This window comes from Python bivittatus, unplaced genomic scaffold, assembly GCF_059951505.1.
Source record: "Python bivittatus isolate LINGU-HERP-01145 unplaced genomic scaffold, Pbiv_v1 ctg000020_np1212, whole genome shotgun sequence".
Classification (NCBI taxonomy): domain Eukaryota; kingdom Metazoa; phylum Chordata; class Lepidosauria; order Squamata; family Pythonidae; genus Python; species Python bivittatus.
In genome coordinates this window covers 7,762,782-7,788,280 of record NW_028277030.1, presented here as the reverse complement: position 1 = coordinate 7,788,280, position 25,499 = coordinate 7,762,782, and the positions used below count along the sequence as shown (strand labels likewise).

The 25,499-nt window shown below is 38.4% G+C and overlaps 1 protein-coding gene across 2 annotated transcripts in view; it reads left to right on the top strand.

The window, feature by feature from the left end:
* Positions 1–25,499, top strand: part of VPS54 (VPS54 subunit of GARP complex) — a 57,897-nt gene that overhangs the window by 8,140 nt on the left and 24,258 nt on the right. For both annotated transcript variants that reach the window (XM_088134039.1, XM_088134044.1), the window contains 8 exons: positions 8,970–9,131; positions 11,184–11,425; positions 13,880–13,958; positions 14,213–14,247; positions 21,696–21,827; positions 22,495–22,880; positions 23,667–23,793; positions 25,181–25,288. In XM_088134039.1, the coding sequence (XP_087990165.1) occupies positions 8,996–9,131; positions 11,184–11,425; positions 13,880–13,958; positions 14,213–14,247; positions 21,696–21,827; positions 22,495–22,880; positions 23,667–23,793; positions 25,181–25,288 (1,245 nt within the window). In that variant the 5' untranslated portion in view covers positions 8,970–8,995. The remainder of the gene's footprint in view (positions 1–8,969; positions 9,132–11,183; positions 11,426–13,879; positions 13,959–14,212; positions 14,248–21,695; positions 21,828–22,494; positions 22,881–23,666; positions 23,794–25,180; positions 25,289–25,499) is intronic.

Here is a 25,499-nt window from a genome sequence, read left to right as displayed (position 1 = left end):
CAGGTTAGGGGTGGTGTGACTTTCCTGGTCCTAGTTGATCTCTCAGCAACTTTCAATACCATTAATCAAGGTATCCTTCTGGACCTTCTCCAAGAGTTGTATGCAGGAGATGCTATGTTAGAGTGATTCTCCTTACTCCAGGGTCAGTTCCAGTAGGAGGGGAAAGACTGAGCCTGATGCTCTTCAAGGTTCAACATGTTCCCCGCTCCTGTTTAACATCTGCATGAGGCCACTGGGGAAGGTCGTCCAATGGCATGGGGTCAAAGATCATCAATATGTGAATGATAACTGGTTGTCTATTTGGTCCCAAGCCAATCAGGTGATCCCAAGGTTTTTTCCACAGCCTGGAGGCTGTTAGGGTCTGGATGGGAAGGAAGACCTTAAGTTCAGCCCAAATAAGACTGAATGGCTGTGGAATCAAGGATGCTTTGTTTCTGTGATTTTTCTATCTCTTGTTCTCAATGGGATTGTATTTCCCCAAGCAGAACTGGTGTGTAATTGGGGGTCATCCTGGACTCACAGCTCTTGTTCAAGAAGCAGGTGGTAGTGTCTTTGCACAGATTCCTCTCATGTGCCAGTTACACGGTTTCCTGGATCTTCCTTTCCTTTCTTACATTTCCTCATGCCTTAATCACTTCTTGTCTGGATTAATGCAGTGAGTTCTACATAGGGCTGCCCTTGAAAACCACTCAAAATTTACAGCTGGTTTAGAATGCAGCAGCACAATTATGGGTGCACCTTTTATGCCTGTGTGACAATTCTGGAAGCTACACTGGTTACCAGTTGGCTCCTAGGTGCAATTCAGGGTGCTGATTGTCATCTATAAAGCCCTTTGTAGCTCAGGACATGAAAAATACCTCCAATTTTCTCTGCCTGCCCTGTAAGATCTTGCAGGGTTTACCTTCTCCATGTCTGATCATTAAAATAATCCCATCTTAAGGCAAACTTGGGGAAGAGCCCTCCCTCTTGAACCGTATTATTCTAAAAGTTCACATGGTCCCAGCTCTGCTTTAGGAAAGTTTATAGACCTGGCTGTTTCAGCAGGCGCTGGGTTGAGTGATTTGTGATCCCATTTTTAATCTAATTGATTATTTGTATTTGTAGTTTCTCTGACATAGGCTGTTAATATTGTTGTTACTGTGTGTTCTTTTGTTTTTCGTTTTAAGTGTGTTCCTTGTGTGATTGTATGTTACCTGAAAATACTATGGCAATTGAGTGGGCTTATAAATTGATTGAATAAGTAAGTACTTTATATTTAGCATGGAACAATTAGCAACTGGCTACATGTACCCGGGGTTTTTAATTTCTAATGGACTGATTATAATAAGTGCCATTTGCCCTTTGCCTTTTGGGTTCCTCCCTAGGCGTAATTGTTAATCGCGAAAGCATCACTAATTGTATAAGTTAATTCTGGGCTCAGTTATCTATACCATACTCTTGAAATTCTCTAAGCACTATATAGCATTATCCTATGTAATAGGAAATAAGGAATTGGGAAATACTTTGTAGGAAAATTTGATATTTTTAAGTTGCTTTTCCTGCTGATCTAGCTCTTTAACATGTACTGTAAGTGCACAAAATACCGAAATTTTTCAACTATTGTTAACCTTGCAATAATTGATTTATTTTTAAACGTATAGCCTACCTTTCCACTATAAGTAATATTCAAGGCAACTTTCATATTAAAATATAAACTGAAATTATGAATTAACATATAAAAAAGTAAGGTAAATAGGAAACAAACATCATCTACCATTTAAAGCCTTCTTTGGATACATAGCTTAAAAGCCAAATGCCTATTTAAATACCTTTTTTTTTTTTTGCTTGCTAGCAAATGGACAGTAAAGAACCTTCAACAGGGATGAGAAAAAAGTGTGTCTATCAAGGATCTTATAAATCGCACAGGATCATATAAGGAAATAGAGTTTTTCAGTAGCCTGTTTCAAAGATGTATCAGATTTTATAGATCATAAATAACACTTCAAATTGCCTGGAAAATGACCAATTGCCAGTGAAATTGTAACAGAAGAGTCATGTGCTCTAACCAATAGTCTGCTGACCTGCCCTGTAATCTGCCCTCTGACTGATCAATGATTGCTCTGTTTTTTCTGGATCAAGTTAGCTCTTGTTTGCTCTTATCTAACCCATTATCAACATCTGATAATTTAATTTAGAACTGTATTGAATTTAGGCTGAAAGAAGCAATAGAATTGGATATCATTAACAATTGATTTAGAGAAGCCCATAAGTCCAGAAGGACAGTGCACACCCTGTGTATGACCTAGGCTTCACTGATTGTGAATTGTTTTGGACATAATTCAAGGTCTGGTTGTGAGCCATTTGGTTTTTGACCAAAACTATCTAAAAGTCTGTTTATTCCCACTTAAATGTGCCTGACCCATAAAGAAAGCTATGGTCACTAAACTAATTTAGTACTTACATGCAAGCAGTATACATATATGTATTTCTGAAATTTATATGCTGCTCAATCCCAGAAAGGCTCTGAACTGTTTGCAAGTGACAAAAAAATAAAATAAAAAGAATTAAGAGGAAAAAAAACCCAAAATCAAACATCCAGTAACAATTGACTTCCTAGCCATTGACAGCTGAGGAAAATTGTCCTAGGAGCAACAGACACCTGCTACTGGGGGTGGGAAATCCACTGTACCATCAATCCCCAAATGCTCTCCTTCCTATAATATGGGCTTGTGCCATTTGCCCTCCCCTCACAATCCTTAGGAGACCCCCCCCCCATGAAGCTGCCTCCTCCTCCTTGACTGACCTGCAGAACTACCTGCCACTTTGCTGGAGGGAGGTGGAACAAAGGGAGTCACGGACTGTGAGAAAACTGCACCCCTGCTCCTCATTCTGTCATGTCCTCATGTCCCCAAAGGCTCCCTCCCTCGAGGGAAAAAGAAGGCTGACCTGCCGATGCCCCCCAGCCAGCCCTATTTCACCAGCAGGCATCCAAGTCGCTCCCTCGTCCCCTCAACACCCACCACCGTTAAAGATTTCAAATTTTGGCCTTGGCTCTAAAGCAGCCAATCACTGCTTGCCTGTCGGGCTTTGCCGCCAGCTGATTGGGCACAGGGGACAGAGGGAGGCAGGAAAGAAGTTGGGGATACGCCCATGATGATCATGTGACCTGCGCTGACCACGATGGCGCAGCAGCACAGCAGTGCTGAAGCAGCCACAAATTTTCCAAATTTCAATCCTACAGGAGTAATGCATCCCGGATTTTTTTGATTCTGTAAGTTAGCCCATTTGAGGTACTTTGATTCAAAAATTGTTGTCCTCTGATGCACCGTTTCACCCAGTTGAAGGTTACGGACATGAGAGTTTTTAGTAGTATATTGATAGTATATAACAGAGGACATCATGTTGTCATGCTACATACTTCCTAAATAACTGATACAAATATATATGATCAATTTTGTATGTTTTTTGGTTTTTGTTTGAATTATTTTTTTTCTAATATGTGAACCAACTATTATCTTGACAGATGCAGTGGCTTATTGAAGTTAATTATCCATAAGATTCTAAATTATGCTATACTCAAATAGCTGTTAGCAATGAATAATTTAGTGTAGCCTCATTTTGCAGTTCATTTCAGAGGCCCTTTTCTCTTGAAGGCAGTGAGATGATGTCCAAAGATTTATATTTATTATTCTGTTATGTATCTGCTTTGTTGTTGGATCTTTCGTAGGAAAAATGTAGGGTTATGTATGAGGGAAGAGAATGAAGACATTGCAGTATAATGTATTTTATTTTACCAGAATCCCTTCTGAAACTCTTTGTTCCACCTGTCTTTTTCCTGTATCTTGATTTGCATCAAGCAGAGCCACATCTGCTTGCATTATTGGCTGGCTGGCAGAGCTAGAGGCTGTTTAAAGACAGTCTTCAATCCAAGGGCAATGTCCAAAGAAAGTCCACAGGTCAGAGCATGTAGACCATTGCCCCTGGGGGGCGGTGGGAGGATGCTGAGGGGCGGTGAACTTATTTTGGGTGGTAGGGGGGCGGTGGGCATGTTTTGGGCGGTAGAGGGGCGATGAGCATGTTTTGGCATTCGAACTTAACTTTAAAACTCCCCAAAAAAATTATTAAATCGATTATCCGGTTTATACCATATGCACCAGCAATAAAACGAACTTACGCGACGGCTGCCCTCACACACTTCTAAGAATGGTGAGACGAATTTGTATTCTAGGTAGGATGACCTTGAAGAACTCGACACTACGATCCTTCTCCGATCCCAACCAGCACAGCACATGCGTCAGCTGTTTTCCCGCGCGATTAATTGCAGCGTGTGCGTCAGCTGTCTTCCCGCGCGATTAATCGCAGTGCGTGCGTTGAGCGTCCTTTCAATATGAATGTTTGATTTGACCCATGTTTCTTGAGTTGCTTTTCTTTCGCTTCATTTTTTTTGCATTAGTCATTTTAATTTTAATAAAAGGAATGCAATTACCTTCCAGGGCAAAAGTATTGAGTTAAATTGAACAAATTTGGTGTGTAAGTCTACTGAAAAAAATTACTTAAAATCTTTGCCTTTTATAATTCAGTAACTCCCCCCCCTCCCCAAAGGGTGGCGTTGAAAAATTTTCCACTCCTTAGGGGGGCGGCAGCTTCAAAAAGGTTGAGGATCACTGATGTAGACCATATGACAGACAGGATTGTTATGATATTATGGTCCAGGCACAATCAGAAATTACCCAAGGCTCAGGTTCAGACTATCAGAGAGGGTCTTGCAAAAATCCTACTTAGGAGGAAGATATTACTCATGAGTAGAACTTTACATGTGAGGAAGTCTGCCTTTGATTCTTTATACCACTACTTCTACTGCTAGTGTTTGACTCAGCCTGCCTTATGCTCCCCTAAGACTGGATAGGCTTCAACAGCCTTCTTGGTGTAAGGGAAAAACTTCTTGCATCCTGAAGTATAGATCTCCCCCAACTGATTGTGAGCCTTATGTTCAATTTCAGATTTCTTAAGAGCTTCTCAGAGAAGTTCCAGATTTTCTAAAGAGGAATACTCTGGGATGGAGATTGGATCTAACAGTTGACAAATTTGAATAGTTATCATTAGGCTTCAGGAAGAAATTGGCTGCATGTTGTTTTTATTATAAACCATAAAAAAAAACTTTGCCAGTGGTATAACATGTTAAATAAATTGTGTGTTTAAAAAGGGAGGGAATCAAGATGTAAGTAGATTTATAACACAAATGTCTTTTATTATATAGTTAGGTAAAGCTAAATGTATTGTGTTAATGCAAAGATATAGCTCACTGATTTTATCAACACTATCTTATATGCTAAAAAAATGAGTGCATGATCATTATTAGCAGAGGGATAGACAATGTGGTGCCAGTGCATTCATGGACATCGTTAAGTTCCCTTTCCCAAGTGACTTTAAAGATTCAACAAACAAACAAACAAATAAATAAATAAATAAATTCTAAGTACTCATAAATCAAAGATCCAAATCACCTAAGTTCTGTAGGCATTTCCAGAAAATGAAAATATTGGATAGATGCATTGAGAGCTTTGTTTGGAAATATATCCCCTTGCCAGAAAAAGAAATAAGTACAGTGGTACCTCGGGATATGAACGCCTCTACTAACGGACGTTTCGGGTTACGACCAGCTTCGGCAGGAAAATTTACCTCGGTTTATGAACTCGCCTCTAGTTACGAACCGGATCCGCGGCCGTTTTCCCTGCTGCCACGCGGTCGCGGCTTCCTGTGGGCGAGGTCGCGGTAGCAAGGAGACGTTTGGTGAGGCTTGTGGTGTGTTTTGCGGTGTTTTGCGAAGGTTTTTGCTGTGCGTGTTAGCATGGCTCCAAAGAAAATGCAGAGCAGGCTTGGCGGGAGTAAGGCTCTGAAGAGAAAATTGCCTCGGGTTGCGACCAAATTCGGGCGGAGGGCGGAACGGATTAACCGGATTTACATTGAACCCTATGGGGAAATTTGCCTCGGGTTGCGACCAAATTCGGAGGGCGGAACGGATTAACCGGATTTACATTGAACCCTATGGGAAACTTTACCTCGACTTGAGACCAACTCGAGTTGCAACCAGAGTCACGGAACAGATTAAGTTCGTATCCCGAGGTACCACTGTAATTGGTGGTAGGAAGCATAAAATAAGTAATTGGTAATAAGTAATTGATAGTAGAAAGCATAGAAAATAAGTAATTGGTGGTAGAAAGCATAGAAAATGAGTAATTGGTGGTAGAAAGCATCCAGGGGTGGGTGAAGGATTAGAGGTAGTGCCAGGAAGCAACCAAGCCAGCATATTGTGTAATCATATCTTCCACAGCAGCCCTTTTGCAAATACAGGTAGTCCTCACTTACTGACGATAATTGGGACTGGGAGCTTCATCAGTAAGAGATGCGGTCTTAAGGCATGACGTCACGTGACTACACCAACTTAAAACAGCAGTTCCGGCAGTCCCAGTTGCCATCATTAGGCAAATTCCACATGGTTGCAGTGTCCCACGGTCACTTGATCATCATTTGCAAGCTCCTGCTTCCCCACTGACATTGCTTGTGAGAAACCAGCAGTGAAGATCACAAATGGCAATTATGTGACTTCACTCCGGGATACTGCAATGTTGTAATTGCAAGCCAGTCACCAAGCACTCAAATCGTGATCACATGACTGGGGATGCTGTGACAGCCACAACTACAAGGGCCTGTCATAAATACCCCTCGTTCAGTGCTGTTGTAACTTTGGTTGCTGAATGAGTGGACATTAAGCAAGGACTACCTGTATGGAATATTCCCACCTATTCCCATGCTCTCAAAAATTCAAAAAGTTGCCTTTTGTGTGTGTGTGTGTGTGTGTGTGTGTGTACATGCGCTTTTGAGTCAGTGTTGACTTCCAGTGACTTCCTGGACAAGTCCCTGCAGTCGTCTTGGCAAGATTTTTGGAATTGTTTTGCCCTTGCCTCCTTCCTAAGGCTGAGAGACTGTGACTGGCCAAAAGTCACCCAGTTGGCTTTGTGCCTAAGATGGGACTAGAACTCACAGTCTCCCAGTTTCACTTCCTAGAAGAAAGCTTATGTTTTCTAGGGTAATACTTGATAATAATTAAATTTTTAAAATGGCACATATTTACGTGAAAGGAAGATGTCTTTACAAAAAAGGAAAATTAGACGGGAAAAAATTATAAACACAAAAATTTTGTGTCCTGCCTGACTTCCTACCTTGTCAAACTAGGGTTGCCAACTCACACTAAAACCAGTCCTGGATTTATTTTTTTTTCCCTTGCAGATGACAAAAGTAAGTTCCACTGAGTTCAGTGGCTGTAACTTTCATATAATAGAACTGCTCAGTTAGCATGCATGGTAACTCTGTCAAGACCCTCTGTGGACAGAGGATCCTGGTTTTCTATCTGATCATTTGCACAGAGACCTATGGGTGGAGGAAGCTGTCTGCTGCAGATACTCACTTTCTGCATGTGGAGGACAGCAACAAAAGGAGGGCAGGCATCGCATGCTTGTCCCAGTCTCCCTGGAATCTGCAGCCATTCCTCCTCCTCCTCCTCCTCCTCCTCCTCCTCCTCCTCAGCTACTTACTTTCATGATTTGCTAGCTTTTAACAGTGTCTTCCTTTAGGCAGGGCTAATGTGTTCCTCCTTCTCCCTCTTGAAGTTACCAGCAGGTTCTCCACCTTTTCTGCCTCTTCTCTTCCACTTGCTTTCCTTATTTGCACTTGCAGTCTATTTACTGGTTTTCCTCAGTTCTCTTTTCTTAGCTGATGTAAGAAATATACACATCCCAGTTCACTAGAAAACTCTTAAATAAAAAAAATGTTGAAATACTGCCCTGGTATTCTAAATATTTATTAAATATGGTATTCTGCTAATATGTTGCCCTGAGCTCATTTCTACTGTACCATGACATTTGGGCAAATTACATTTCATATTCTATTATTCAAAAGTTTGTTGTGCAAATAAAATGGATTGATTGGGATTATTATCTTGATATCATTGGTGTGTGTGTGTGTGTATAAAAGTTATAGTGCAACCTGTTCAGGTATGCTCACAAGTAAGTCCCACTGAATTCAGTGAAACTTAATGTCAAATCGGTTTCTCTGTATTATGATAGTAGTTATTTAAAAAATAGAATTCCACGTTCAGTTCTGTGCCAATCACCATCAACAGCTGATATTATATAAAAGCTAGGAGTGTTGATCAGAAAGGAATCCTGCTTTGGCTTTGATTTTTTAAATCAAGATTTCTCAGTATTTTATAATAACCCTTCCCATAATGTTTTGAGGTTAAGGATAACGATCTAAACTTGTAGAGTCGCTGAAATAGGAAGGGAGTTAAAAGTACACATTTATATAGTACACATTTATATATATAAGAGAAGCTGAATTCATTTTAGCAGCTGTAATTACAATCACTAATAGTGCACATTTACAAATGGGAGCTCCTCTGCCTCAAACTGAAGGGGAAGAAAGGTAACTAAAATGCAAGAGAAGGGAATATAACTTGCTGATAAGAAAGAAGGGTATAAAATGCTGAACTGAATTCTGAGGCTGGGAATAGAGCATGAAGATACTGTCAGGTAACTTGGAGGAAAAGATATTTTTGGGGATTTAGGAAATCTCTATTACCACACTTGATGATCAGATTGATCCATCCAAACTATTCATTGTCACTCCTTTTCTTCCTTTCCTACAGCCATTTATAAAGCGCCGCAGAATGTATACCTTTTAGCACTTTGGTTTTGAAGTAATAATTTGTTTAAATGAATTCTATTAAATGAGCTGAAGTACTCGGAGGTTTGGTTTAATTTTGTGTGGGGTGTTGATAAAATAATTTAACATTTCATGTAGTCATTGCTAGTATGGAATTATTTTTAGTTACTCATACTGTAAATGTTTTCACTTATAACTGGTATATGTTTCATTATTCTCCTATGATGTTTGAACATGTCTATATAAATATACATATTTTTTTAATCCAGTATTTATCCAGTAGTGATTTTATGCAATGGCCTCAAGCCACCGGTCTTCACCAGTGCCTCAGTCAAAGAACAATGATGCTTTCTTTAAAAAGGAAATGGATTCTTCCAAATGCTTTCGACCAGTGCGCACACTACCAGATGTATGTCCCAAGGAACCCACAGGTAACAACGTTAATTACCATGTTTAAACAGTCAGATATACTCTGGGGTTGTTTTTTGTTTTTGTTTTTTGTTTTCAAAAAGATAGCTGGATTATTTTTTTCATTTATCTAAGAGAGTGGTAGCACCTTAAGGACTAACAAATTCGATAGATAGATAGATAGATAGATAGATAGATAGATAGATAGATAGATAGATAGATAGATAGAATTTCCTGATCTTGAGCAACAGCAAACTATACTTTTAAGATTAATAGATATTGGAGAACAGTCAAGTTATCTGGCTAGTTGTCAGTGATATAATTAAAAACCAAGATGTATTGAAAAGTGAGTTTTCAGAGCAGCACTCTTAAAACGTTGTAAATCAACATTCAAGAATAGATTTTGCCTAACAATAGTTCTGAGTGGAAAAGGAGTTTACAGAGGAGGTTAATACAAGTATATTATCAAATACTTTTGACAATAAATGAATGTGTGTTCTTTTGGAGAATTTACATATAACCTGAAAAGAAAAATTAGAATACATAATCTCCCAAACTGAATGCTTGTTATCAAGCTCTGCACTCAACCAAAGGGGAGCCTCTTTCAGAAACTCAGGTGGGACATCTGGCATAACAAGAGAAATTACAAAGATATTGAATACACTTATTCAGAGGTTAAAAACCCAAATCCAGATTGGACAACTGAGTCAGTGCATTTTTATTCAACATCTGGTAAGTGCTGAAAATAAATTTTCCCCTTCATATAAAATAAATTATAGCTTTAGAACTATTTGGTATAGACTAAATGACAGAAGTCTCCAAGCTACTCAAGACCTGGAAGAATGCAAAATAATAGTGAAATATTGAAAATGTCTGGCTTACTTATTATTTTACAGTAACTCACCTATCAAAAAATTATAACTAAACATAGCTGCTTTATTGACAAAATGGTATATCGCCTGTATATAACACTAAGAATATTTTAGATTCAGCAAGTTTGAAGTGAACAAAAATAGGAAGATAAGCAGATCACAATCAAATAGTTTAAATATATGTTAAACAGCGTGAGAATGAGTATACAACTCTACCAGACATTTTAATGGCAAAAAATGGAGAGTAGACAAATTGCTGTCCTAACCAGATACAATTTGGCCTGCAGTATTCTGATAGAGATAGATAATTAACAACAGCAATCTTTTACCACTAGAAGAAAAAATCATTTTTCTAATCCCTAATGCTTAAAATTAAAATGAAGGCAGTTTTCAAATATATATGGACAATATATAGGCCATTATCAAAAGATTTCATTATTTCACAGGTAAATGAATAAAGAACAGATTGTGGACAAGCACTGACCTGACCTTTCTGAATCCTGCTTATTTATTTCTTGCTTTTTGGCTTCAATCCCATAAGTATTCTTAGAAACATTAACATTATTAGAAAAATAAGTTTCCAAAGTTTTGGCAGAAATACAACCTGCAATTGAGCCAATGAATTAGAGCTTTAGAAATTAATGAACAAAACATTTTTGTGCCATTATTTAAACAAGGTTTTGGCAGGAATAGGCCCAGCTTGATTATGTGCTACCTGGGTAATAAATGGGGCACAAATATTTCTTTCTTCCCTCCCAATGAACTCTGCTACCATTTGGTATGGGAAGTCAGCAAACTATAATGGCTTTGCTGTTGAAAAATATTGTAATGGGTGCAGTTTTCTATTCTGAGGATTCACAAAGTATATTTTTAATGATATCTCAGGTTACCTTCTGGATACAAACTCTTATTTGCTGTATCATTGACAGTATTGAAGTGTTCGCAGTTTTCTATTCTTGTGAATACTAATAGTATTCATAAGAGCAAGAAGAATATGCTCACTCTTCTTGTTTCAAGAATGTGGTGTACTAAATTCAGACACATCTAAGTCCAGCTAATACATTCTCTTGCTCTACAATAATTCTTTAAATACTTGTTTGTATGGTTTAACTGTATAATCAGCCTACAGAAGTATTGTAAGCTTATGAAATACTTTTTTTTTTGCTAGGTTATATTCCATGATTAGATTTTTTTGCCTTGCAGGTGATCCTAATAGCTTATGTGACAGCCCATCTTTAGTTGTTGATCAGCATCGATGGACTATTTATCATTCCAAAGTAAATCTCCCAGCAGCACTAAATGATCCTCGATTAACAAAAAGGGAATCTGATTTCTTTACAAAAACATGGGGACAGGATTTTGTGGACATTGAAATCGTGCCTTCGCTCTACCTCCCACAGATCAACAAGGAACATTTTGTAACATACCAACAGGAAGTTGCTCAGGTAAAAAGAAATTGTATGCATGTATACTAAACTCATCTATATTTGCTATTAGAATTTAATTATTACTAAACTTCAACCTGACTTCCTGATATCTTCAGATTATTTAGTCCAAGTTACTGTAGAACCATGAAATGAACCAACTTGCTAAGATTAATCCTACTAATGATAATGAATTTATAGTATATTGTACATAAGACTTGTGTGGTAAACTAAGTTCTTTAACACATTCATTTCGCGATGAATAAAAACGGATCCCTATGTAATTATATATAGTAAATCCTTGATTTATTAGGCCTCAGTGTAGCAGGCTTTGAATGTAAAGGGTAAAGTTCATTCACTATTTAATGCATGTTTAAAATACCATTCACCATTTTCCACATACATAAAATCTATGTGTAAAACGTTATGCATGCATAAAACCCCATTCACTATTTTAGAAATATTTGGGTCTAACGGATCCTTCCCCTTACTGTTCTGTTAAATTGAGGATTTACTGTAATGTTGACTTGTTTTTACAGAAGTGGATTTGAATATTCCAAGACAGACTTTCAGCCAAATTTATAAAATAATGCCCTATAAACTATAATGTGCCAGGTAGATGTATAACCAAGGTATTGTACAGCTAACCTATCATACAAATACCATGGTTAAATATGGCTTCATATTAAGTCTGAAATTTAATTATATATTCATTTATTCAATTTATACTGCCACTCATCTCAAATATATGACTCTGGGTGGCAAACAAAAACAAGATGAAAACATAACAAAATAATAAATAATATATACATCAGCCAAGATGAAAACAAACTACACACCCAAGGCCCCAGGCTTGGTAACAAAACCAGGTCTTCAAGGCCTTACAGAGAGCCAGTAGGGTTGGGGCAAGTCAGATCTCCAGAGGAATGATGTTCCAGAGGGCAGGTACCATGATGGAACAGGCTTTCTTCCTGGGTCACACCAGATGACACTCCATAATAGATGGGACCCGGAGCATCCCTCTCCTGCCCAATCTAACAGGACAGGTAGACACAACTGGGGAGAGATGGTCCTGCAAGGAACCTGGCTCCATGCCATAAAGGTCTTTATAGGTCACTATCAGCTAATGTATTGAATCTGGAAACATACTGGCAACTAGTGCAGCTTGTGGAACAGAGGTGTCACATGTGCTGAACCAGAAGTGCCTATAATTGCCCATGCTATCACATTTTGCACCAGCTGAAGTTTCCAGATGCTCTTCAAGGGCAGCCCTGGATAGAGTTTATTGCAGTAGTCCAATCAGAAGGTGATCAGGACATGAGTGACTGTGACCAGAGCCTCCCAGTCTAGGAACAGGCACAACTGGCACACAACACATAGTTGTACAAAGGGCCTCCCAGCCACAACTGCCATCTGGTCTTCAAGCAGGAGCCACAAGTCCAGAAGGACCCCCAAATTGTGCACAGGTTCTATCTGGGGTAGTACAACTCCATCCAGAACAAGAGATGGAAAGTCCCCAGAACCAGGGGGTTCTAAAACCCAGAGCCATTCAGTGTTGCTAGGGTTATGTTGAAGTTGGACCTCTCCCACTGTATCAGTACTGATTGGAACCAGCCCTGGAGGAAGGAGGAAGGCCAGCACAACACAGTGCTACCCACTCCTAACTCCTCAAACGGGTTGAGAAGGTTACCATGATTGATAGTACTGAAGGCCACTGAGAGGTCAAGAAGAGCAAGGATGGACACGCTACCCCCATCCTGCTCCTGCCAGAGGTTATCTAGAAGTGTGATCAATGCTGTCTTGGTCCCATATCCAGGTCTGAATCCCAGCTGAAAAGGGTCCAGATAATCTGCTTCTTCCAGAGTTCTCTGGAGCTGCCACACTACCATCTTCTCTGCAAACTTCCCCAAAAAGGGAAGGTTAGAGACTGGAAGAAAATTGTCCAGAATAGTTGGGTTGAGCAGTGGCCTCTTGAGGAGGGGGCGACCACTGCCTCCTTAAGGGCCAGTAGCACCACCCCTTCTCTCAAAGAGGAATTTTTCACCATCAAGACCCAACCACACAACACCTCTAGTTAGGCCTTAGCTAACCAGGAGGGACATGGATCCAAAACAGTGGTGGCCAAGCTAACAGTTGCAAAAACCCCATCCACTAGCTTAGGACCAACAGGATCAAACTTCTCCCACATAACCAAGCCAAACCAAATTGCACCTGATTTAATTAATTGGTTCTACTGCTGTGTAAATGATAAGATTAGAGTGGGTAGTATCTTGAGAATTTTAAAATCATTGGTTTATTGTATTGATAAGTTTGTAATTCTTAGTTATAAATAACATACTACTATGTCACTTATATTCCACTTTGCCAGTGAATTTTTGGTAAAGGTTTCCTCTTGGGTAAGGAACTTAATATATTAGAAAAATGTTCTTTATCTTTTTCAAACCAAACTTTTTCTTCATCTGATTTCTTCTATAGAAAGAGAAGATTCATGAGAAATGTAAGAGTATTTGTCCTCCTAAAGATACTTTTGACAGGACATTGTTACATACTCATGGTAGGGTTCTGTTTTTATTTTTTTTCCTAATTTTTAATCAGTACCTTTCATGTGTTGGGTTTATCTAGAATAATATTTAATGTATTAAAACATTAATTACTAAAACCAGAAAACAATTCTAAAAATTAATAAAACCTGTTATAATTTTGTAACAGTTTGAAAATTAGTGAATGAATGGAATTTCTTGAGGGTGTATGTAATACAAATCTTTTTATCCGTCATGTTATTTAATTTTTATTTTATTTCATTCCTAGATAAATCCAGGACAGATCTGGAACAAGTACCTAAGGTATGATTAAGATATTCATAGCCAGTCATGAGAAGAAATGTATTGCTCAAATATTTGGCATAATAATTTACCGTATTTTTCTGTCAATAAGATGTCCCTATGTACAAGACGACCCCCACTTTTCCAACCCAAAATTAAGAAATCAATATTTTAAAGATAGTGCAGAACACATTTTTATTTAGTAATTAGATAACATTTACTAAATGTTACTGAATGTTAACTGATACACTCGGTGGAAGGAGGTCCAAACCGTCTCTCTGCAGCTCTATTTCCATGCTCTTTTGCATAACTGATTACATTCAATCACGAGTGAAACTGCCGATAGTTTGTCTCTGCAAATAGACTTCCTCTAATTGGTTTGTTCAGCATCAGCTGACGTCAGTTACATAAGGCTCGTGATTGGAGGAAGTCTGTTTGCAGAGACAGTATGGGGAGTTTCAGTCGTGATTGGAGGCTCATGATTGGAGGAAGCCTGTTTGCAGAGTCAAGCTATTTCACTTGTGATTGGAGGCTAGAAATAGGAGGAAGCCTGTTTGCAGAGACAAAGTATGGGCAGTTTTGCAACCACGCGGTTCTCTCCTCAGCTTACTTCCTTGAATAAGATGCCCTTCAATTTTTAGCGTAAGGATTTTAGAAAAAAGTATCGTCTTATAGTTGGAAAAATACGGTATTCTGTGTGTATGGAAATGCATCCTTAATAGTTCATTTTTTGGTGTTAAGGCACCAAACTAGAAACTGAGTTCTGAGTTCTGAACATGAGTTCTAGTCCTGCCTTAAGCATGAATGGTGACTTTGGGCCAGTCACTCTTTCTCAGTCCTAGGAAGAAGGCAAGGGCAAACCATTTCTGAAAATGTTGCCAAGAAAACTGCAAGGACTTGTCCAGGCAGTCGGCAGGAGTCAAAATTGACTTGAAGGGACATACACATGCTTTTTTATATAAAGAAATATATAATTTAGGTAGCTTAACATAATTCTCAATTTTGCTGAAACCTAAGGTTGCAAATAAATGTATGTAAACAAACATAATTCTCTGCTGTTTTCATGTTTTCCTTTTTTTGTAAGATTTTATTTTATTATTAACCTTTGTTGAATTAACATTTAACTGCTTAAGAAAACCATTAGAATGTGGCAAAAGAAACTCCAGACTTGTATGAGTCTTCTCTTCCCTTCTTTCATTGTCTGACCATAAGTGTGGCATAAAGTGTGGAACTTTAAAATTTCTCAATTTAGTTTCCAACAAACTTACATCAATATTTTAAAAATATAATTCATTTCAGCCTCTGCTTACTGCATATTTCAAATAATTTTTTATTTTAAAAATGCCTAAAACAATAATAGCTGGTGTTGCAAGCTTAGGAAAAAAAAGGTAGTAGATGCTATTTTGGATTTGGACTGGGGTAACTGGGTATGAATCCCAATTCAGGCATTTCAGCTTCATGTCCCATCCCTCAAGCAATGCCATTCTGTATCATGATACCTGTCATGGTAACCATCCTTTGGGATAGGCAGGTTTGTGTCCATCTGGCTTGAACTATGTAGATTAGTTCACGGTGCATATTTGTTCCCCTGTTATAAGAATTTTTTGTCTTTTTTCTGGGTTAATGTAATGTAGGTATTTTTTTATTTTGTGAGCCACCCTGAGATGCTGCTGAGTTGGGCAACGTTACAAATCAAATAAATATAAACCAGCCTTGACTGAGGTATTATTCAGTGTCTGTATGTACATTGGGAAAAATGACAACCTATTTATAGGATAAGATTGGTAAGAATATTAAGGGTGTCATGATGATGATGATGATGGTGATGATGATGAGCCATCAAGTTGTTTTTGACTGGTGACCACATAGATAGATTTTTCTCCATGCCAATCTATCCCTCACCTGTTATATCAAGTTTCCCAATGGTGCACTCATTGCCACTGTAACTGAGTCCATCCACCTGGCTGCTGGTCATCCTCTTCTCTTTCCCTCCACCTTTCCCAGCATTAGAGCCTTTTCCAGAGAGCTGGGTTTTCGCATAATGTGTCTGAAGTAGGATAATTTGAGCCTGGTCATTTGTGCCTTGAAGGAACTGTGGGTTGATTTATTCGATAATCCATCCATTTGTTTTCTTGGCTGTCCATGGTATTCTCAGGAGTCTTCTCCAAAACCAGAGTTCAAAGGTGTCAATACTTCTTCCTATCCTGCTTCTTTAAAGTCCAACTTTTGCTTCCATAGAGTGACAAGGCTCTACTTAAAAATAAAAATTATATTTATGCGGATACAAGTGGTTATTATTTTCATTGCCTTTAAAGCTGGTAGTTTTTGAAGTTTTTTGTTGTTTTGTTATCTGTAAGCATATCTTTAGTTGTAATTGTGCTAATCCTCTGATTTCAACAGGTTCTAGATTCAGATGCAAATTTTCTTCCTAAAACAGCTTCTTCATGTTCTCAGATTTGTACTTATGTGTGATGTGTCTGTACACAGACTTGTTGAGAACCTTCTAGAGCTTTTATATAATTATTTGGTGGGTCCCCTATCCAATTCCACAAGGGCAAAACAAGGAGGAACATCTTCCTGGTACTGGCTCAATGGCTCCAGTAGTCTTAAACACCATGTCATCCTTCTTCAACTGAAATTTCTGCAGTTGCTAGACTCACCAATCTATAGTACTCAGTCCCTGCTGGTTCTTCCTTAGACCTGGATTTGATCTTGGAAGGAGATATTTGTAAAATAACTATTTTGAGACCTACTTATTCAGACTACCATTTTGTGCATCAAAGTAGCTGGGGCCCATTCCTTCCCCACCTCTATCTCAAGGTCACTGAATTGTAGTTGGGTATTACATTCCCTATCTATTTTCAAGGATCATCTCTGATGATTCCTCAACCACTTATACTCAGTCAATGAATGTGTGGTAGCTGTGAAAAAGATCAATGTTTTGCTAGGGATTTTTAGGAAATGGTTTAGAAATAAAACTGTAAGTATTGGACAGTACTGTATATGACAGAAGTAAATATTTGATTTGTCAATATTGGAAAGTTGTATATAAATCTTTGGTGCATGCAGCCATATTTCCAATTCCAAGTACAGTTCTGGTTGTTGCACCTTATATAACATGTTTTAGATTATGGGCTGCCAAGCTTAGTAGCATAGTTAAAACTTACCCTATTTGCCATCTTTTATCATTGAAAAGAGGAATGCAAACAGTGACCAGCAGCAAAAGTTATATTGCTTGCTGTATGAGCTGCATACATTTTTATCTCAGAAGAAGAAATATTAATGTCAATTATTCATATGTGTAGCAGCTTTAACATCTGGAAAGTGCACTGTTTTGCTCACATAACAGGACTTTACTTCCCCTCCACCATACTGATCTTCTGATAAAGAACTTTAAGCAGTAGTTTATGATATGCTAATTCAGTTCTGAATCAGGTTTACAAGTTCATACATACACAAAAGAGGTACATTTTTAAAAACTGCTTTGAAAGGACTTGGGGGTCAAAGTTAGATCTGGTGGCAAAATACTCAGCCATTAAGTGTGGTTGAAATCGAAAAGAGATAAATCAGCAAAAAGAAAAAAACATCACATGATACAGCAGAAGGAAGGAACAACAGAAATACCAACAGAAAGAAAATTAAAAAGAGTTCTAAAGGAAAGGGAAGTAAAAAAGAACAAAAAATAAAACAATCTTGTGAAGACAAGAATGGCATTTAAAAGGAATCTGAAGCAGCCACAGTGTGGCTTAAAAGGAGGCGGGTGTGCTTTCCTCAGATACCACAGCTGATTAGAAAGAAGCAGCATTAAGGTTACATGTGCTGGTACAGTGGATAGCAAGCTAGTCAAGTATCCATTTCTAAAGGCATGCAAGATGCAGGAAAGGAGAAGCAGATAGAAACGGGGAGGATATTGCAACCTGGTGTGTAACAAAGGGAATTGGAGATAATGTTGGAGATGTTCCAGTTGCAAGGCTTTTCATGTGGTATGGGGACTGAATATGATCTGAAAAACAGGAGCTTTGAGAGTAGCAGACATGCATTTTTGTTGTTGGAACTGCAACTCCTGCCATTGTTGGAACTGCAACCACCACTGTTCAGGGGAATACTGCAATTATGAACAAGTTGGCTACCAAATAGGTAGAAAATGAAGAAGTAGCAGGGTAACAGACAGGAGAGGCCGGTAATGGCATTAACCAGTTGGAATATATTGCCTAAGAATGAGTCCTGGTCACCTGTTTTCAGTGGTGTCATTGCTGTGAGTATGAATGGTTTAATGGAAGGATTACACAGAAAAATGGTTGGAGTGATTCTCAAGAGGCTGATGAAGATATAGCCATATCAGATAGAAGATCTTTGAACTAGTATACTGGATTAAAGTTGTGCCTCTATCACTTTTAATGGACGGTAAGGAGGAGACTGGAGATGGAGGCCAGTGGTACCCAATTTATCCCATTGGTAGATTGTGAGTGCACGCAGGGCCATCTGCCTGCTATACATAGGTATAGAGCCACCTGTGCCATTAAATTGACAAGACCTGCCTTAGGTGAATGGTGAGATGGAACCGGGGGGCCCTATCTGAGGTGGGAGTCAGGTTGAGTGCAAGGTTTCAACCCTGAGACATTAGTGGGAAGGTATTGGGAAGGAAGGATTCTCGGTTGATTTACTGGTGGTTTAGTATGTATAAAAGTTTGAGTGAGTTACTAGGATTTGCGACCAGCTGAGTGATTATTTCCAAATAGGCTGGTTGCTGAATGTTGTACTACATCATATTGGGAGATAAAGGCATCTAACTGGATGGAGAAGGGAAGGGAGATTAGTGAGAGCCAACAGGGTGGGTTGGGGGGTGGTTATATCTCTGTACTGTTGGCTTGAGGGATATATGGAAGGGAACCCTGAGTATGCTGTTCCAGAAGAAGAGAGGCATCTGCTTTAATGGAAATCTCTTCTTCTAACTCAATAAGTTCATGTGGGGGCCAAGTGGTTAGATTGCTGGGGTAGTGGCCTCAAGGTGTTGATGATGAATGCCACATCTGTCTGTAATAAAAACTCATCCACAGTTTGGTGGTTGGACAAACAGGCAGATCTGGCATACTTGACTGGGTAAGGGTGATGATATCACACTCTCTGAAATCAGACCTACCAGATTTTGGGTCCTTCAGCCTTGTTACCACAGCCAGGGATGAGGAAAGGGTGTTAATAGCTAGGGATATTCTTTCTGTGTTTAGGGAAGCTGCTCTTGAGATACTAGGGTGTGAAAGCAAGCCATAGAGATAAGCTAGAGATTCTCCTCAGGTTCTGTCTGCTCTGTTCCCCAGTGAGATCCCTCCCTGGGCTCCTGATTCTGATTTCGGTGCTGGTGATGGATAGCCCCACCTATTTGTGTTGGGGACCTTCAGACTCCATGGCTTCAAAGCCAAGATCAGGCAAGGCCCAGGAATTCATGATCTCCATCGGTGGCCATGGATTTGTCTCAGATAATCTCTGCCCCAACGCATACAGGTCTTGGAGATGTTACGTAATGTGGAGATAGAAAGTATTTCCATCACACACAACCCCTTTGCCTTTTTTAGATCATGCTGTGATCCAGATTAGATTGACTGCTACCTCTGATTTCCACAGGATGAGGGCTGTTCAAATGGTCATAACCAAAAAGTGATTCTGACCAAGCATAGGTATGTGCCCATGTTCAGGCCTATAGCTGGCAGTAAGGGAGGCAAAGCTTCTTTATTTCTCCAGTGCCCCTGTTTAGAATATCTAATCCGCCTATTAGGAAAAAAGTCAACACAAGATATTCCATCTAATCACCATGAATGGTTTTCACAACACAACAGGACTTTGCCTGTAAAGGCACTCAGATTTGTCAGAATCTTGACTCCTCGTAAATTGGGTCTTTAGTGGTGACTAGGACATCATCTTGTTGCATTAGCTAGGATTCCTTCTGGCCTATGAACTCCAAGAAGTGGATACAGTTCTTTCTCAGTTGCCCCCTGCCAGACGCCTGGCTCCTGTGGTACAGGGGGTAGTCAGACCATCTGGATCTGGGAGATGGTCAAGGCCTCTTTATAGGAAGGAGTTTTGCCAGGAGCTTTGAAAGAGTCTATGGTACGGTCCCCCTGAAGGGATTCTCCCTGGAATTGACAGTGTCAGATTACTATTGCCCAGTCTCCAACTTACCCATTCTGGGAAAGGTTTCTGAAGCAGAGGTGGTGGCAGATCAACTATGGTGGCATCTTAGATGAAGTGGATTATCTCAATCTTTTTCAGTCAGGGATCAGGGCCAGGCATAGGACTAAAACAGCATTGGTCATTCTTATAGATTATTTCTGTTGGAACCTGGATAGGAGTATGTACCTTTCCTGGTCATTTTAGATCTCTCAGAGGCTTTTGATAGCATCAGCCATTATAATTACTGGATCAACTTATGGGGTTGGAGATTGGAGGCACTATTTCGCAGTGATTACTCTCCTTCAGCAGGTACTCTCAGCTGTAAGGAGGGAAGAGAGGTGGTCTCTTCCACAGAGGTTGGTCTTCTTCCCCCTATGTTTTGACATCTTTATGAACCAGCTCTTACAGTTTGGAGTGCAGTATCATCAGGATAACCAACTTTATATTATCACTGCAAGCTTTTGGGGAGATGCCATTGACGTCTTACCCCAGTGCCTGGAAACTGTTAGGTTGTGGATGGGATATAACAGGCTAAGGCTTGATCTTACAAGATAGAGTTACTGTTTGTCTATGAAGGCTTTCCATTGACGCCAGTGTTAGCATTGGACAGGCAGGAACCACAGGTTTGCGATGAAGGATCCTTCTGGGCTCAAAGCTCCTGCAGGTACAGCAAGGGTAAGCTATGGCTAGAAGGGCCTTTGCTCAGCTTCAGTCAGTGCACCATTTGCAGCTTTACCTGGTGCAAGAAGACCTTGCTACAGTAACTGCAATGCATTTTACCTGGGAATGCCTTTAAGAACTACTTGGAAGCTGCAGTTAGGGGGCTGAAGGAAGGAAGTACTTCTGTTTGGGGGTATCTCAGTCCTCTGGAAGAGTTTTCCTTAAGGGTAGCCTTGTGCATTCAAGAAGATGTTGAAGATGGAGCTACTCTGCAGAACATTTTAACCTGTTTGGGGCCCTCATTTTTGTTTTATTTTTCTTTTATTCTTTAAAAGAATTAAGAATAAGAAATTAAGAAATTTTGTTTTATGATTTTCATGTTACTGTGGATACTTTAAATTGTTTTTCTAAAATGTTAGCCAACAAGAGTCAAACTGATTGCAGCAGGGTAGAAATAAATCAATAATGGTATAATTGATTGGTTGATTTAAATTTCAAAGATTTTATGCCCAGCATGAACTGTGACACTACCTGAAGAAAACAGACAGACAGACAAATAATAATATAACTACCACGTCTGAATTATAGTATGCAGTGAATCTATCAATTATATTCATAAGTGAGATGTGGGTTTTTTTCCCCAGATTTTTATGAAACCAGATTTTGCCTTGGATGATCCCGTAACATTTAATGCAGTATTACCTTGGTCTCATTTTAATACTGCTTCTGGGAAAGGAAACCGTGATGCAGCTTCCTCCAAGTTACTTCAAGAAAAGGTAAACAATATGTGTATTTTCACTACAGATAAAAAGTAATTGAAGTATTTTATAGAAATACCATGTTTTGTTTAAAAACAAATGAAGTGGTAAGATTTGGATACCATGTTTGGCCATCTCATTTTCCAGCTCTATCCTTGATTTTAATACCAGCCTTCAAGAAAAGCTCCCTATGCAATTTCTAAATATTTTTGGAAGAGCTCAGTCAGAAATAACATCAGGTTTGTGTGTTTAGCATGTGCAGGTATTTGTGGTGCTTGCAACTAACTACCTCTCTGCCAGTATCTATATAGTTCTAGGGTTTTTCCAGGCTTCAAACCAGATTGGAGAGGATTTGTGGATCAATAACAGAATTTGGGGGAAATTCATATTTCTTGGTACATTCACAATAACTTCTACTAGATCACAGAAACTTCCATGAATGGAAGAAAAAAAATTCTCATTGAAGAATGGCAGCAATTCAGGGATATTGAAAATGTTTCTCAGCTTTATAGTGGAATCTTTTTAGTTTTGTCCATATACTAGTTTTCACTAAATACGGGGGTCTGTTTTACAGGTAATAATTTGTAAAGATACTCTGCACACTGTATGAATTCTCTAGCATTTTGATACTGACTTTTGTAGATAGACCAAATCCAACAATATTGATTTCTCTTTATTTATTAAGCTGAGCCACTACCTGGATATTGTGGAAGTAAATATTGCTCATCAGATCTCTCTCCGATCAGAAGCTTTTTTTCATGCAATGACCTCTCAGCATGAACTGCAAGACTACCTCAAGAAAACTTCCCAGGCTGTAAAAATGCTTCGAGATAAAATAGGCCAAATAGATAAAGTCATGTGCGAAGGATCCCTTAAAGTGTTAAGTTTATCACTGAGTAGAAATAACTGTATAAAAGCATATAATAAGCTGAGGTTGATGGCAACTGTACACCAAACACAACCTACAGTACAGCTATTGTTGTCCACTTCTGAATTTGTTGGAGCACTAGATTTAATTGCAACAACACAGGAAGTGCTACAGCAGGAACTTCAGGGCATACACAGTTTCCGGTAGGTAACGTTTGGGATTCCATTAGATGTGCATAATCGTATCTGATAATTTATTTTGAATGTATATAGCTAGGTCGTTTTTGTACTTAATTATTTGACTGTTTTAAGAGTTAGAGGAAAATGCTTATTTAGCATTCAGTTATGGATTTGGAAATTTGCCACATGAGAAGGATCTAATGCAGAAAAATAGCCTGCACTTTTCAACTTTGCAGAAGCCATAAAGGGTTTTTGTTGTCGTTGTTGTTCATAAGAAATCTAAAAAATGTAGGTTTAATAAATATTTTATGGAAAAGTCTAAAGAGGTTTTTTAATGGTTTTTAATGGCTTTATTGTTTTTAATATTTGTAAATAATTTTTGTTGCTATGTTTTTGGTTATTTTGTTGTACTGTTTTTAACTTCATATGCTGCTCACAATCACATATGTGAGGTGGGCAGCTATATAAATTTACCAAATAAATAAATTAAATAAAAAGAGAATGTTTCTTAAAATATAAGAACCTTGGTAGATCAATCTGCCATCCTGATTACAATAGTAGTCATTCGGATACTTCCAAGAATTCATAAACAAGACAATGCAAGCAATACATTTCCTATCAAATTGTTCTCACTTTGATTGAAATTTCTTAACTTCAGTTAATGTCACAGTAGAATGTCTTTGTTTAAAGGAAACTGTAATGTACACAGAACAGAACTTATTACTATGGTAGTTTTAAACCTCCATGCTTCTCAATATTAACTTTGTTTCTTCTATACCTTTCCCTTGTTTTTTTTTAAATCCTAAACAGGCATCTTGGATCACAGCTTTGTGAATTAGAAAAACTGATAGATAAAATGATGATTGCAGAGTTCTCTTCTTATTCTCACAATGATTTAAGTAGACCTCTGGAGGAAGAATGTCAAATTCTTGAAGAGGTACAGTGTTCAATATTGAATAGATTTACGGTTGCCTTCAGAACACAAGCTGAAATCCATAGCTTCAAATGATACTTACTTTTTTTCCTTCATGAAATTAATTTACACCAATATAACTTGAATCATATACAATGATTTATAAGCATTAATTCGGAGCCCGATTTGCATTTATTGACATTTTCCATTCTCCTTTTAAATATTGCTTAACCATGATAATAACACATGCGATGTTCCAGTCTATTAACACATGCAAATAACTTCATTGTAATTGTTATGTGAGGACTGGAAATCATTGTATGTTATTCTCATTGACAAACTGTTAAAGAGCAGTTTGGATAGTACAAGAGTAAGGTGGGTCCGGCTGGCTAGTTCAATTCAGAGAGTCAGCACTGATGGCTCCATGTTGAGTTGGAAATCAGTAGCCAGTGGTGTCCCACAAGGATTGGTCTTGGGGCCATTATTATTCAAAAAAATTATTAGTGACCTGGATAATGGAGTTGATGAGCTGCTTCTCAGATTTGTGGATTATATAAAATTGGAAGATGTAGCCAACATCCAGGATGACAGAATGAGATTGCAGTCTAATCTGGACAAGTTAGAAGACTGCTGAGAGGAACAGTGTGTCTTTCAACAGGAAATGTAAGATGCTACATTTTAAAAGGAAAAAATACAGAGTACACATACAAGATGAGCTATTCATGGCATGGAAGTTCTACATTGGGGAAGGACTTGAGCATGGTCAAGTTGAACATGAGCCAGCAGTGTGAGCTAACTGCTAGAAGAGCTAATGCAGTTCTAGGCTAGACTAGAAAAAGCATTGTATCAAAGATGCATGAATTCCTTATTCTATCCTCCTCTGCACTGGTGAGACCATAGGTCGCTCACTAATTGATATTATCCAGTGAGGAAGCATACTATGTTATGACTCATAATGTGTAACATCAGATAAGCTATATAAATATTAAGAAAAGAGTGGCAGAATCAAGATGGAGCTTTTTATTTATGTATTTCATATGTGAAGCTGCTCTTGTGTCAGAATAATGCATTTTTTGCTAATTGAACACACTGGGTAGTGGTACCTCAATCCAGACACGAAAAACCTTTACAGTATCCAAAAATATTATATTCATTATATCATTATATCAAAAAATATGCTTGCCCCTTCAATTTGGGTTCATAAAAACATTTAGTGACTCTATCTTAACTTTCTCTAGTATTTACATAAGCATATATTCACACCAGGTTCTTGTAACGTCTGCTAGTCCAAATCCAAAACCTTAATATTGCAGGGTTGGTTTCCACCAAATTTACTATTTAGTGTTTTAGCTTACTAAGTTTTAATTTTCTTTTTTATAGGGTATTTTGTTTCTTGTTTTCCTTTACCTAGGAAAGGCTGATATCACTAGTATTTGGACTTCTAAAACAAAGGAAGCTGAATTTTTTTGAAATATATGGAGATGAAATTATTGTCACAGCAAAAAATATAATAAAACAGGTAACTTATTTCATGGTAGCTTAATAGCTTTCTCTTTCCTAATCTTGAGTTACAAAAATGTAGAAAAATCCATGTATTGTTGATTTATCATAGTGCATTGAATAGACTACACATTACTATTTGGAGAAGTAAGCTAATTAGATTTTAAAAAGTGGGTTGTTAGGAAGTCTTCTAAGCTGAAAACTATAATTCTTCTCTAAATGGAGAAAGT